This window comes from Fusarium proliferatum (genome assembly GCF_900067095.1).
Source record: "Fusarium proliferatum ET1 genome assembly, contig: FPRO_scaffold003, whole genome shotgun sequence".
Lineage (NCBI taxonomy): Eukaryota > Fungi > Ascomycota > Sordariomycetes > Hypocreales > Nectriaceae > Fusarium > Fusarium proliferatum.
Genome location: NW_022194792.1, coordinates 1,800,481 through 1,814,413, shown reverse-complemented (window position 1 = coordinate 1,814,413; position 13,933 = coordinate 1,800,481). Strand labels below are relative to the sequence as shown.

The 13,933-nt window shown below is 48.2% G+C and overlaps 6 protein-coding genes across 6 annotated transcripts; 5 read left to right on the top strand and 1 right to left on the bottom strand.

The window, feature by feature from the left end:
* Window positions 1-1,592: 1,592 nt before the first annotated feature.
* FPRO_06458 (uncharacterized protein) lies at window positions 1,593-3,512 on the top strand (the record flags this gene model as incomplete). The annotated part of the gene is made up of 6 exons (XM_031228626.1): window positions 1,593-1,641; window positions 1,697-1,765; window positions 1,812-1,918; window positions 1,972-2,172; window positions 2,273-2,637; window positions 2,687-3,512. The coding sequence occupies 6 exons, from the start codon at window positions 1,593-1,595 to the stop codon at window positions 3,510-3,512; spliced, it is 1,617 nt and encodes a 538-aa protein (XP_031078944.1).
* A 2,014-nt stretch (window positions 3,513-5,526) lies between these two features.
* On the top strand, window positions 5,527-5,919 carry FPRO_06459 (uncharacterized protein; the record flags this gene model as incomplete). The annotated part of the gene is made up of 3 exons (XM_031228625.1): window positions 5,527-5,595; window positions 5,630-5,762; window positions 5,801-5,919. 3 exons carry the CDS (start codon window positions 5,527-5,529, stop codon window positions 5,917-5,919), a joined length of 321 nt encoding a protein of 106 aa, XP_031078943.1.
* Window positions 5,920-6,261: 342 nt separating this feature from the next.
* On the top strand, window positions 6,262-8,173 carry FPRO_06460 (uncharacterized protein; the record flags this gene model as incomplete). The annotated part of the gene is made up of 7 exons (XM_031228624.1): window positions 6,262-6,386; window positions 6,435-6,484; window positions 6,559-7,223; window positions 7,275-7,471; window positions 7,519-7,731; window positions 7,790-7,815; window positions 7,866-8,173. 7 exons carry the CDS (start codon window positions 6,262-6,264, stop codon window positions 8,171-8,173), a joined length of 1,584 nt encoding a protein of 527 aa, XP_031078942.1.
* Window positions 8,174-8,357: 184 nt separating this feature from the next.
* On the bottom strand, window positions 8,358-9,569 carry FPRO_06461 (uncharacterized protein; the record flags this gene model as incomplete). The annotated part of the gene is made up of 1 exon (XM_031228623.1): window positions 8,358-9,569. One exon carries the CDS (start codon window positions 9,567-9,569, stop codon window positions 8,358-8,360), a length of 1,212 nt encoding a protein of 403 aa, XP_031078941.1.
* Window positions 9,570-10,276: 707 nt separating this feature from the next.
* Window positions 10,277-10,747, top strand: FPRO_06462 (uncharacterized protein; the record flags this gene model as incomplete). Its single annotated transcript, XM_031228622.1, has 1 exon — window positions 10,277-10,747. One exon carries the CDS (start codon window positions 10,277-10,279, stop codon window positions 10,745-10,747), a length of 471 nt encoding a protein of 156 aa, XP_031078940.1.
* A 904-nt stretch (window positions 10,748-11,651) lies between these two features.
* Window positions 11,652-13,785, top strand: FPRO_06463 (uncharacterized protein; the record flags this gene model as incomplete). Its single annotated transcript, XM_031228621.1, has 5 exons — window positions 11,652-11,898; window positions 11,949-12,429; window positions 12,477-13,541; window positions 13,593-13,691; window positions 13,743-13,785. 5 exons carry the CDS (start codon window positions 11,652-11,654, stop codon window positions 13,783-13,785), a joined length of 1,935 nt encoding a protein of 644 aa, XP_031078939.1.
* Between the last annotated feature and the right edge of the window lie 148 nt (window positions 13,786-13,933).

Sequence of the window (13,933 nt, the reverse complement as noted above, 5' to 3'; positions counted from 1 at the left end):
GAAAAAGCAAAGTAAATATGACAGAGGTCCAGCTTGCATAATAAGAAAAGAATTTCAGCATATACTATTAGGAAATCCAAGGTGTGGATCATCTTGACCACACTATCTTATAGATTTGTTCCGGGTCTCTGTATCAAGCCACCATTTCTCCCCACCTATAGGAGGAGAGAAAACTAAGGACCTATATCCTAAATGATGAAAAGACTTAGGTAAGTTAGCCCAAGTTTAGGGGACTCTTTACTGACTTTATCTTGGTGTCATCTTCTGAAGTCTTATCACGCCTTTGAACCACTCCCGACTCCACTGAGGTCAACGAGCCTGCCTGCCGTATCACGATATGCCTAGCTGTAGATGGAGCACCTAAGGAAACTTGACCCTCCTCTTTCAAGATTCTACGTAGGGGCAGAGAGGTCACCATCGGGTCGCATCATAAGCCTCAGTGTAAAACAGCATGGTCACAACGTATCGGTATTCCCTGCATATCGCGTTTTAGCCTCAACAAGGAGATTCCCCTTTTCCGTCTTGCTGGGGAGCAAAGACATTCCAACAAGAGCATAGTCGCACGATAGGCCATGATCCAATAACGTTTATGCTCAAAAAGCACCGAGAGCTTCTCGTTTGGAGCTTGGAACAATTTGGTAGGTCGAAACATACGTGACGTAGCACGGGATTAAAACTCGATCGGGGATCTACGTTTAGTGACACAATCCACGCGTCAAGTTCTCACCGAGACGATATCCGTGTTTCAGCTGACGCCCGATTCCCCGGGCGATCGAGACAAGATAAGAATCTAGCTCACTGGTTTAGACGCGCGTTTGGGAATAGCATCAAACTGAAAGGCAATGTGGACTGAACACCAATTACGAGAGGTGCATAGGACCACCTATCTAGTATAAAAGACTGTTGTGGAAATTTCTGGATTGTTCTGGTGCAATCCCCACGCAATGGGTGCCATAGGCAGTTAGCTACCATCGGAGCAGGTGAGGCGCGCATTTTAAGCTTATCTCAACCTCAACTCTCCCCTTCAAGGCGCCGGAGTAAAGCTCCTCAAAACAAGCATCGAGTCAATAGTTCTGACCTTTAATTGCGATCGCTGACATTTCTCCCTATCGATCCCCAATGCCAAGCTCATGCCTTGACAATGGCGCTCTGCCAAGAGTTTCGCCCAATGCCAAGAGTCCAATCGACAACGAAGCAGACAAAGCAGATGAGACGCGAAAACGCAGAATACATCGTTGAAGTGAGTCTTTTTTAGCCACCCTCTTTATTCTTCCAGCCTCGCTCTTTTTTTAGTTATTGAGATATTGTTTCATGGCGGTTTAGAGTTACTAGCTTCGACGGCCGGGCTGATTGTCGACCGGGGAAGCCCTAGATCTACGGAGTAGGATCAAGTCGATAAAAGATGCACGGATGCCATCCTGGGGAATGAGATATTTAGCTCGCTTTCATTCCATTCTAATTTCCTTTCTTGATCTGCAGGCTGGACCTCTGTTCTATTATCTTCCGTTATTTTCCCCTCTTGTTCCCTCTCTTTTTTTCCCTTTCCTTTCTCGTCGTCTTCGGATTTTTGCGTTACAGTGTTTTTTGCCAAGATGCCTGTCCTTAACCTGTCTGAGCTGAACATTGTTCTCGGCGTCTTGGGTAAGCACTTGGCGGCCATTCATCCATCGCCAAGGCATGTGCTGACAATTCACAGGCGCTTTCATGGTCCTTTATGGCATCATCTCTGTCAAGATCAAGCAGGCTTGGTACCTTGGCGAGGCCCGTTAGTATTTTATTCCTTCAACCACTTCACTGACTGACCTGAAAAGTCCCCGCCGTCTTTTTTGGAGTCATTCTCGGGCCTATAGCAGCAAAGTTCATAGAGAGCGAGAAATGGGGCTCCGCTGAGCCAGGACAGACCAGCGCCATCACCCTGGTATGCCATCACGACCAAGCTATTCGCGAAAAATAACTTATGATGAACAATAGGGTATCGCTCGTGTCATGATTGGAGTACAGCTCGTAATCGCAGGCTATCAACTCCCCGCCAAATATGGACTCACACGATGGAAAGAGATGGCTCTCTGCCTACTCCCCATCATGACTGTGATGTGGCTTTGCACAACAGCCTGTATCATGGTCACTATCCCCAACTTGACCCTCCTCGCCGCCCTTGTCATCGGTTCCTGTGTCACCTGCACCGATCCGATCCTGTCGCAGGCAAGTTAAATCAAGATGTGCTGGGCGGGGACCTGAGATTGAGCGCAGGTAACTAATAAGACTCACGCAGGCAATCGCAAAAGGACCCTTTGCCGATAAATATGTAGCTCGCCCTCTACGTGAAGTAATTTCCGCCGAGGCTGGTGCTAACGATGGCTTTGGCTTTCCTTTCCTTATGCTCGCCACATATTTGATCCAACACGCTGAGAACCCTCCTGCTGCAGCTGGAGCTGTCGCCGAAGGAGCCAGCGGAGTTGATGCGGGACATGCGTTGATGGCACGCGCTGGTGAGGTTGGGCGTCTCGGTGGCGGCGTAGGGGTGGCCATGGCGAACTGGTTTGTTGAGACCTGGCTATATACCATTGTCTTGTCTATCGCATATGGTGCTGTACTTGGGTACGGGTCCTGCAAGGGTATCAAATTTGCACTCAAATCGTAAGTATTACAAGATTGTCCTCTGGCATCCAAATCTGACGCTCCACAGTAAATGGATCGACGAAGAGTCCTATGTGCTTTTTCCGACCGCCCTTGGCCTTTTCACTATTGGTACATGCGGAGCTATCGGAACCGACGATTTATTGGCATGTTTCGTTGCTGGCATGGCACTTAACTGGGATGGAAACTACCTTCGTGAGACTGAGCGTCGTCACGACGAAGTCAACTCATGCGTCGATGTAATACTCAACTTTGGAGGATTCATGTACATTGGTGCTATTCTACCATGGGGGGACTTCCATGATCCCACCGGTACAGGCATAACCTGGGGGCGCCTTATTGGACTTGGTCTCCTCGTCCTTGTCTTCCGCCGTCTGCCTGCTATTTTCGCTTTCTACAAGCTTATGCCTGACGTCTGTACCAATTGGAAGGAAGCTCTATTCATGGGATACTTCGGACCTATCGGCGCTGGTGCTGTCTTCTACGTTGAGCATGCCAGACATCTGTTCCCACACGAAGGCGAAGGTGATGAAGAGGAGACAAACCTCGTTCGTGCGATGGGCCCCGTTGTCTACTTCCTGGTTCTCTTTTCCATCATCGTACACGGGCTATCTATCCCAGCTCTCAACATCTTCTATCACTACACTGGAAAGGCACCTATTCAGGATGACGCTGTCGAGTTGAGACGCATCTCGGTGCGAGTTGCGACTCCTCCAAATGCCATTGCAGGGGATAAAGATACCTTTATTGCCTACAACCGGTTCAGTCGTCATGTCGACCCCAGCGCCATTGGCTTGCCATCCAATAGGTCTGTTGATAGTCTCTCTGATGATGATCTTGGCAAGGGGCAGAAGCACGGTATGGCAATCGTTTAAGCGTGGGATCATTTCAGTCATTTGCAAAGTCCTTCTTTTTGCGTACTCTTATTTTAGAAGCTATCAATTAATTTGTCATGTTGGTCATGATGCCACTCGTTTAAAAAAAGTCCGGCGTCATCTTTCCTGCCAACCTTTTCTTCTAACCTTTTCTGTGAGCCAACCTCTTTCATGAATTCACTGGGATTCACTATACGCTGGCTTCCGGCTACGGGACTATCACAATTAGAAAGGGAGAGAAATCGTAAAGGCTCTATATTGGGAACCGCGGCCCGCGATCATTTCTTGCTCTTGGTTTGTTGCAAAGTCGCACAAGATCTTGTGGCAATGACGAAGGCACTAGCTGATGCCAATAGTCTCGCTGATCATAGACAATAGAAGGGATCTGGACAAGAATAAGCAAAGACCAGGCGTAGCAGCATCGAGATTATGGGGCTTCAGCTTTATCTCTCCAAGAGGAAGCAATAAAAGCTAGGACCTTTATTCTAAGTGATACAAAGATTTAGGTAAGCCTAGTATATGTTAGTAGGGCTTCAGACCAGTTTATTCTGGCACCTTAATTTTACGCCAGACCTTTTATCCCCCTCGAGGGCGGCCCCACGAGACTCGGCAGCCCGTGTGGCATCTCGATTCAGCCGCAAGGGAGTGATAACAAGGCAATTGGCCGGAAACCAATGATCGGCCATTGTCGCGCAATCCACATGTCTCATGCCGCCAGTTCTAGACTCAAATCCAGCTGGACGGGGAGTTTAGACGAAGGTGTGCCAGCTAAGACACCAACTTGCCACCGAGCTGAACAAACTATTGAACGCCATTGTTGGGACGGGGAGTTCGAGGCGGACCGTCGCGGTGGGCTAACGGCTCCTCGCCGTGGAGGCCTCGAAATCACGACATTTAAGCTAAGCGTTGCGAATTGGCGTTGGCTTGGCCTTGACAAGGGTGGTTAGCGTTGGTGGGAGATGTTCTCGACTGGGTTTGATGGGGCCGATCGGTTGCTGCGCTTTGGAGGTTATCTGATCGTGATTTTGGCTTCGGAGTGCCGCTTACGACATTCTGTGTACGTTGTTAATTTAAAAGCCATTCATGGTATTATTTCACATGGTCAGCTATGGCTGAGAGGTATTATTGTGGCTCAATGGATGCCGTTTTGCGGATTCACCCGACGTTTGACAAGATCCACGATGGCAACCACCGGGTATACCGGTGAGGTACACTTCCCAGACTCGAACGGTCGCCGGTTAATGGCATTTCTCATTCAGATCACCTCAATTTCCTGCAAGATTTCGTCTGTGGGGGTAAGCACGCATTAGTCTGTGATAAAACTCATCAGCCAAGCTAGAAAACCTAGGTTCTAGTGGTGAGAATTTGAGGCTGGAATTGCGACATCCGAAGCGACAAGGGTCAAAAGGAGGAAAACATGCTCGGATTATCGGTGCGGAGTCGATGAATGCCATCCCACGTATGCATGCTCAGTCAGACAAGAGGCTTGGTCTCGTGTTCGAGGAAGAAGCAATTATGGTGCCAAGTCGGCGAGCATGCCTTGTCGTGCTTGTCGTTGGTCATCGCGTACTGCTTAAGCTCTTAGCATGGGGGTGATCTCTGCTCGTTTAAGCTTATCGTCTCATCAAGACAAGAATTCCGTCATTCGGAACTCGTGGAATTGGACGGTTGGACCGATGATTCCGACGCTAAGAGGATGATTTCAAGGGTTGGTTGGCCAGGCGCAGTATCCACAGAATAAGGCTTGGATTAAAGTAAGCTTAAGAAATAGCTTATTTCAGTCACATCCATGTGATTATATGCCCCAGAGACATTCTCCCTCACTCTTCCGTCGTATTTCTGATGTTACTAACGGCTGTGATGAGCCGTTTTTAGCATTCCACGTTATTGAACTCCCCGCCCGGATTGTCCGTTGTCATTTCCCTTGGCATTCTTACGCCAAGTGCGCCGAGCGAAAAGTTTCGGCAGCTCTAGCGGGGAGTTGATCTGGGCTACTGTGATAAAGTTCGACACCATGCACATGCAGACGCCTCGCCGGGGGATGGTGGTGACCCAGGATGATGATTGGACTCTCTTTGATTCGGTGAGTCATTTATTTTGCTCGCAACCCCCACAAGGTGGTGACACTGGTGGTAATTGAGATAAGCCAAGATGTCTTGGGTTGGTTCGAGGACGGGGAGTTCGAAGAGTTACAAGGATGGGATGTTGATCCTCGACACGACAACCCATCTCTGACAGTGGTTATGGTTCGTTAGTGTCGCCACTGTCATTTTCTTTTTTCTGTCTAGCCTGTGTCACTTTATTGAGTTGGAGACACGCTACCGTGTTGTCAAGAGACTCGGGCGCCATGAAAGCCTGCCGCTGTGTTGTGAAGGTAGGGTGGCTTGAGGGTCGCAAAACTCAGTAGTTTTGTGAATTTAGATAACAATTTATAAAATTCACAATATACTTTAGGTAAAGACATCTAAGTTTTAATGAACTATGTAGATTCTTCCGCGAATTCATTAAGAATTTTAACATTCTCTTCATAAAAACCTTCCATTTCATTTGCCATATCGCCGACGCGCAGCCCCGGCACTTGAGGGGGTATTGCGTGCTCACTTGGCTTGCACGCCAAGACCATCGAGACCGACACCAATTCTAGCCCTTTTCCTCTTGGCAAAGGCTTGAGATGATAGAAAAGGGCGACGTTAGAACGCTTTTTTCGTCCCCGATGCAGTCTCCATCAGCATCTTTACCAGTCTCCAAAATGGGTAAACTTGACACAGTTTCATCAAAGTCCCACTCGGACTTCCCTCAGCCTCGAGAGGATGAGGAGTCTCTCACCCTTCATAAGGATTGGAGTTTGGATGAGGAGAAAAGAGCCAAGCGCAAGTAAGTCATCTTTTCATGTCAATTGAGCAATGCTGACTGGCTGTGTAGACTTGACCTAATTATCATGCCATTATTGACCTTGGGTTTCTTCTGCCTTCGTACGTCTTCCCAACGACGATCAAACCTCCTCATTTAACAATTGAGCGATTCAAACTAATAAATTAAAAATTAGAACTTGATCGAGGTAACATCGCCAACGCCCTGACTGACAACTTCATGGAAGATGTCGGCGTCACCCAAAACCAATTCAACGTCGGTCAACAGATGCTCTCCCTCGGCATCGTCCTCTTCGAAATCCCCTCGAACATGATTTTGTACAGAGTAGGCCCTGGTAAATGGTTGACTCTCCAACTATTCCTCTTCGGCACAGTCAGTACCTTCCAGGCCTTCCAGAACAACTACGGATCCTTCGTCGCAACACGATTCCTTCTCGGTATCACTGAGTCTGGATTCATCCCTGGCGGACTCTGGACCTTGTCGACATGGTACACACGCAAGGAAACAGCTAAGCGTGTCATGTTCTTCTACTTTGGAAACCAGTTTGGTCAAGCTTCTAGCAAGCTCCTGGCCTACGGCATTCTCCACATGCGTGGCGTTGGAGACAAGGCCGGCTGGTTCTGGCTTTTTGTCCTTATGGGAGCTTTCACTGTTCTGAGTGGTGTCGTTCTGGGCTGCTGCTTGCCTGACTCCTTCAAGAATCCCCGAAGCACATTCCTTCCTAACGTCAAGATCTTCAATGAGAGAGAATTACATATTCTCCAAACTCGTGTCCTTCTTGATGATCCTATGAAGGGCAAGAAGAAGAAGAAGATCGGCTTGGGTGCCTTCAAGAAAGCTGTAAGAGTCTCATCTACAACTATGATAGACACCCTCGACTAACATCGGCAGTTCTCCAACTGGCGCCTTTGGGTCCATGTCATCATTACTCTTACCAATAACGGACCTCAACGTGCTTTCGACACCTACTCGCCTTCTATCGTCAAGAGTTTCGGCTTCCAGGGTCTCACTAGTAACGCTCTGGCCTCAGTCGGTCTCTTCCTTCAGATCCCTGTTTCGTGGACCTTCAGCTACGTTTCTGACCGATTGTAAGTAGCCGTCAGTTTTTAAATATTCACTGCTAACAAATTTGTAGTAATAAGAGACCAGAGACTGTCATCGCGGGCTTGAGCATGCATTTGTTGGGTTACGTGTTCAACCGCATCTTCACAGAGCTCGGACGAAGAGGAGTCAGTTATTTTGGTGTTGTCTGGACTCAGACCTTTGGTACCTTCTCACACCCTCTTAACATCGCTTGGATGTCCCTTGCATGTGATGATTCAGAGGAACGAGCTCTCGCTATGGCCATGTAAGTGCCGACCCCTTCACACCACAGCAATCGAATTATCGCTAATCATAACCCTCAGGGTCATTATGGGAGCCAACATAGCAGGTCAGAAGGAACGAATCTTAATTATATCAGTAACTAACATCATCGCGCAGGTATCTATGGTGCCCAGATCTTCCGATCCGACGACAAGCCCAAATATCGCCGTGGCTTCACTATTAATATCGTTGTCCTCGCCGTTGGCCTCGCGCTTGCGGTCCTGCGTTTCTTCGACGACAAAATCTGGCGTCGCTCCAAGGTTGCCGAAATTCAGGAGCAGCTTGCTCGTGAAAACGGTGAACTTAGTCAGAGTGATGAGAAGAGTCAGAGTGAATCTGGGCAGAGAGATGACCGTACGCCTACGCTTGGACTAGAGAAAACATCTCCGGCTGAGCTGAACCCCATTGCCAAGCCTACCCAGTGATCCAATGTACTGTTGCTATCTTTATGTTAAGTCTTGGGTGAAGGTCTATGGATATCCTTGAATCTATTTAGATGAATAGCTAGCTTTATATGAAAGTCTTAAGAACTCATCTTCATTCACTAAACTTTACAAACTCGGGAAAATTTATACAATTCTATTTGAGAACTTACCATAATCACTAACATTAGCCTGACTTAACAGTCTTATAAATAGAGTTATAGCCCGTCAAGGACTTCTCTTCCAACTCCGCAAAGTCCTGCCCCCTGAATCTCTCGGGGTCAAGAGCCTCTTTTGCCTTGCCTTCCACTTCTTCTCCATCAATAATCCTTGTCAGAAACTTGGCTGTACCAGCTGCGTGCGTGACCCAGACCGCGACTGCCACGAACAATCCCTCGACTGAATTAACCTTTCCAGCCAGTGGCATATTGTCTGGTGTCATACTAAACACTCCATTGAAGTGGTTTCCATTTTGGAATTCTCGGGCTGCAGTAGGAGGGAGTAAACCTGTAGCAAAGTCGAGAGGTTGCTTGAACCAGTCTATCCATTCTCCTTTGGCTGTAGTGGTTGTATTCTCGGGCTTGTAGCCGATAGGCGCATGGTCATAACTCCCGATGCCGAAATTTGCACCATGATCCCGAGCGTAAACATGATGTTCAGGCCAGCGAAGAAACGGTATTTTGTGGGGAAGTGGTTCGCGGTGTTGAGCGTGCATATAGGGATGACCAACGGGGATGACGGGGACAGGAAACGGGAGGGTTGATGAGAGATCTTGAGCCCAGATTCCAGTTGTTATGATGACTTTAGCGGTAGTGAGATGACGTGATGTCTCATTCTGAATAACGTCAATGCCTGTGACGCGGCCGTCCGATATGGCGAGTTGCTTCACATCAGCTTCCACAAGGTTAACTCCACGCTTCTTCGCCTCTTTTTGATACCAAGTCGTTATTCTCACAGCATTTGCAGTTCCATCCTTCTCAAAGAAGACCGCCTGCCCTTGGCCGTCCTCATTGACCAACTCAGGTGCCAGGCCGTGTGCTTCCTTGATGCTCAAGATTCTGGCGTCCAGACCCAGCTTCTTCGCATCCTCACATCTCGCCTTTAATCGTTGGATACCCTCATCTTGGAATGCAATCTCCAGACCGCCAACTCTGTCGAAACCACCAGGAATTTTGACATATTCCGAGACAGTGTCGATCGCAAGTTTGGTGAGGATCTCAGACTCGTTGAATTGGCCGATGAATCCCGGGGCAATTCCAGATGAACCAAGAAGACAGGTGAAAGAACGGTCGATTAGGGTTATGGTTCTGGGGGTTGAAGATTGGGTGAGGAAATAGGCCAGGGCAGAGCCAACGATGCCGGCACCAATGATGATGACTGACTCAGTGGGTTGAGACATTTTGAGGTGATGGGTGTTTGGCTGCAGTAATGGATATTGGCCATATCTACAGCTATATATCATTTCGTTCAAGGCTTACACGCCCAGCAAACGTCAAGTCAGTCAAGACTCATGGCTCAAAGGGCGCATCGGGCCACCATCAGCCAATCAGATTTCCCAGACTGTCGCTTATCAACGACAAGTTGGCCCACTACACAGTACGGGGTTCACTCCATTTTTCAAGCTAGGAAGTCCACCAAAGAAATCAACGCGCCCTTGCAGCGGGGACCAAGATTCTGGTACGATGGCTCAAGCGAGAGTCGCCTTTGATCTTTGTATTCACGCAACTTTGCTAGCACGGATAGGTAAGCAATGCCGAGGGCGGCCATGGTCTTGATAATAATTACCCAGGAGGTCTGGCGTGAGAACCAAGACATCGCTGGGCTCAATTAGATGCACGCAAATGCGGGGAGCGAGACGCGAGGCCTGATACTGTGTCTTGGCAATGATGCTGAGTGAGATGTTAGCTTAGTTGTCTGGTCCGTTGTCAGAATTAAGCTTATATCGCACCCAGAAAGGCCACATGCATAAATGTTCAGTCTGGTGATCTATTGTCTATACTAGAAGAGGAACTTCTTTACTATGTAAATATGCCTTTGAGTTTCATGTCTGGGTAAGCTTAAGCAACACCTCTGAACTTGATATCATCACATCCGATGCCCGCAACCATGACCTCTTCACAGAGCGACATCAAATCAGCAATCGAGGCTACGGTGAAAAGCTATCTTACATCTTTCATCGACGCTCGTACTCGGAACAATCCCTCTCTGGTCAACCGAGACCTCACTCCAGACTGTGCACGGTCGATGCTTCCCTCCACCCTAGGCGGCGGTTTCACCATGACAAACGACGAATACCTTCACGTCTTCACCGAAGGTCTGAAAGTTGGCGGCATGCATAAAAATACCATCTCCGACTTGATCCTTGATGTTGAGGCCCGAAAGGCAGCTGTTACGACTGTTGCAGAGTTGGTGTTCAATAATGGGGAAGAGTTGAAGCTGGATTTCTCGTGGTTCTTGCATTTCAACGAAGATGGTGACAAGATTTGCAGGATTGTTGAGTTTGTCGATAGTGATACATTTAAGGGTGTCAAAGTAAGAGAGGCAGAGCTGAGTGGTGAGGCACAGAAGTATGCGTAGATAGCTTCGAAACAGAACTCTCAGAGCAGGTTTCTGAATTGATCCTTCGACATCAATGGTGCATTTCCTTTCCGTAAATATTCAAATCATTCATACCGCGGTTGTCATCCGTCTACAACTACTTGTAGAAAATTAAAACTTACATATATCAAAAGTCAAATTCAGTACAAGAGCACAGGTAAATAGCTACGTTCAAGAGCTTCACAAGGTCCCAGAATTCCCCTTGGTAAGTTTTTATAATCTGGGAGAGATTTCTAAGTGATAGATATCAATATCACGCGGTTTTCTATCACTTAGTTAGGAGCTCGAGCCAAGTATGGCTGGATCTAGGCTCATCTCAAAGTTGATTGAGTTTGTGACATAAGTAGATTGGAACTTTAGAATCCAATCATGTCTTTTAATGGAATTACTTTTCAGAATGCATCCGGATCTTATAGAATCCCGTGTGGGCCATCTGAAAGCTTCAAAGGTCCCCGAATCGACCGATGACGCGCCGTCATGACGCACTCTCGTTCAAAACCCCATACACTTGAGACAACGGCCCTTAACAGATAATGCTATTATCTGGGCCTTCAGGAGCACAGACGCCTCGGCTTAGAAATAAAGTTGAGCTATGGACGGATATATCCGATGTATCTGCGAAATAAGGTTTACTGAAAACCATTTCTTGTTTCAGGTGATAATTTTGGGATACTTGAAACCCTTCCAAGGAACTTTACTAGAGATCGCCATTCGTAAAGATGGATCTATAATTTTAATTAAGTTTCATGACAATTATAAGCTGCTATAACAGCAGGTCGGTCCGAGGACCAGACAGTTATGTGAAGCCTCATCAAGTTGCTTGTTCTCAACCACAGTCTTGTCCTTCCGTCTTTTCGTTTCCATCACATTCATTGTATGAAAGATGCTTCTATCAAATTTCCTTCCATTCGTTTTATGGGCCTGTCTGGGACAAGCCACATTGACCCCTCGCAAACCCTTCGACACGGCATTCTACGTCTTCAACGGTGCTTGGCCATGTTCACAAGATCAACTGAAAACAATTTCTGGGGCCATCGACGAGGCGCATGATCTTGCCAAGGCAGCTATCAATGCTCTTTCGAAGCCTGGCTCTGAGCAGTCGATCGCCTTCGACTCTTGGTTTGGCTCAAGTATATCTCTCTCCTGCAAGCATGGAAACTATTCTAACAACACTTTAAAGGCAACGGGACTCCCGATAGAAGAGACATCATTCTTGACAGGCACTTCCAAGCGGTTCTGGAGAATCTGGTGCCATCCACTGCCGCCGCCCAATTTCGACTCTCGCACAGCCCGTTCCTGAATCCCCAGCAAGGCTCTACTATCACGGAATCTTCTCTAGTCTACGCCTGTCCTCCCCCTTCCGAGCCCGTGTGCGATGGCAATACGGTGGCAGCTGTTCAAAGCGCAACGGGATCTCGGGCAGCAGTATTTGGGGCCACTCTTCTCGTTCTGTGTCCTGACTTCTTCGGAAACAAGCCTAGCCTCGATAGTGCTGTTCAATTGTGGAAGACGGAGCATACGCTTGGTGACAATCTGTCGCCTGGCTTCGCACTCGTGCATGAAATCCAGCATATGATACAGGCAACTGAATCAGAAGAGGAACGATGCGACGACTTGCAGGACCCGTTCGAGGATAACAAGGACTGTTATTCCGCTAGCTGGTGAGTCTGAAATTGAGGTTCTACAGCCTGTTGCTGATACAATCTAGCTGCTTCCGGCTTTCGGATGCCCAAAAGCTGAAGAACGCTCAGAATTACGCCATCTACGCACTTGATGTATTGGCTTTCCCTGATACTGCGGGATCTCCATCTTCGTCTTGCAATTTGCCACAGAAGCGTGAATCACCTTTCATGAACCTCTTCAAGCGTCAAGCACAGCCGATACCAGAATCTGTTTCACCTCCAGTGCAGCCTGCTCCTTTCCAGAATACTTCCGCAACATTCGTTACCCTCCCAAAGACTAGCACGGGACCTTTGTCCTCTGAGGTTCCCGTGACTCCTAGCAGTAACGTTACCACTCCAGGCGGGGTTCCTACAGAGCCGGTTACATCTGATAGCCCTATCACCACCTCTTTCATCGAGACCACGACCACGTCATCAGCAGCACCAACAACGACAGTCAGCGGTGGTGCCACAGTGGTAGTACCTGTCGGTGCAGTTGTTATTGGAGGACCAGGAGGAGGCTCTATCTCTGTTGGTGGAGCCTTGATCCCCGTTGCTGCTGGTGCTGTCGTAACAGCTAAGCCTGAGGATGGGGAGAAGCCAACAGACCCGGATGACAAGTCGAAAGAGCCTACGTCTTCTCCAGCCCCGACCTCAACTTCTACTGAGACAGAGTCGTGTAGCGCACCCACTACGACGGCGACGTATGGTTCAGAAGGAAATGCAGTCTGTAGAGATTTGTCCGGCATGACTGACGAGCAGCTCTTGCAGCTCATTCCCCAGTTCGGACAAGTCAGCTCCTCTGCTGAGCCTGTGCCAACCTCTACACCAGGTGCTTCTAATACTTCCGTCATCATCTCTGTCACACCTTCGCCTTCAACTTTCTTGACGACACTGTCTCCTAGGCCAGAAGCTCCGACATCTGTTGTAAATACGACTTCAATCCTAGTGACACTTCCAGCGCCGGGTGTCTCGAGTACGCTGGTGACTTTACCAAGTATACAGACACCTGTCCCATTTATTGGTGATACGACAAGCTGCAACCTGACAAATGATGCTGTGCCCGAATGCCAGAACTTGGTCAATGGGAAGAGGGCTTGTCTTTACTCTCAGTAAGTGAAGATCAGGCTCTGAGATGCCTCTGTCACTAACTCTACCATCAGGCCTAAAGGCTATTTGTGCGTTTCAAGCTGTCCTCGCGGCGATCCTTGCCCACAAACCTGCCAGACAATGAACTACAACGGTGGCTATTGCAGCAATGGGTTAGTTTTTCCCACGGACGAGGAAGTGCTCGTGACTAACATGGACTCTAGTTCACCTTCATGTGTCTGTTCTAACGATGATCCTACTGCTTGATCAAAAACCCTTGATTCTTCTCTCGCTTCTTTCTTGAAAATTACCTTTAGGGCTTCCAGAGATAATAAACTGTCAATAGTCATAAGAATACTACTCCGGACAAAGATTCTAAGCGGGGTACGGTGTATGATGTCAGCATGGGTCTATG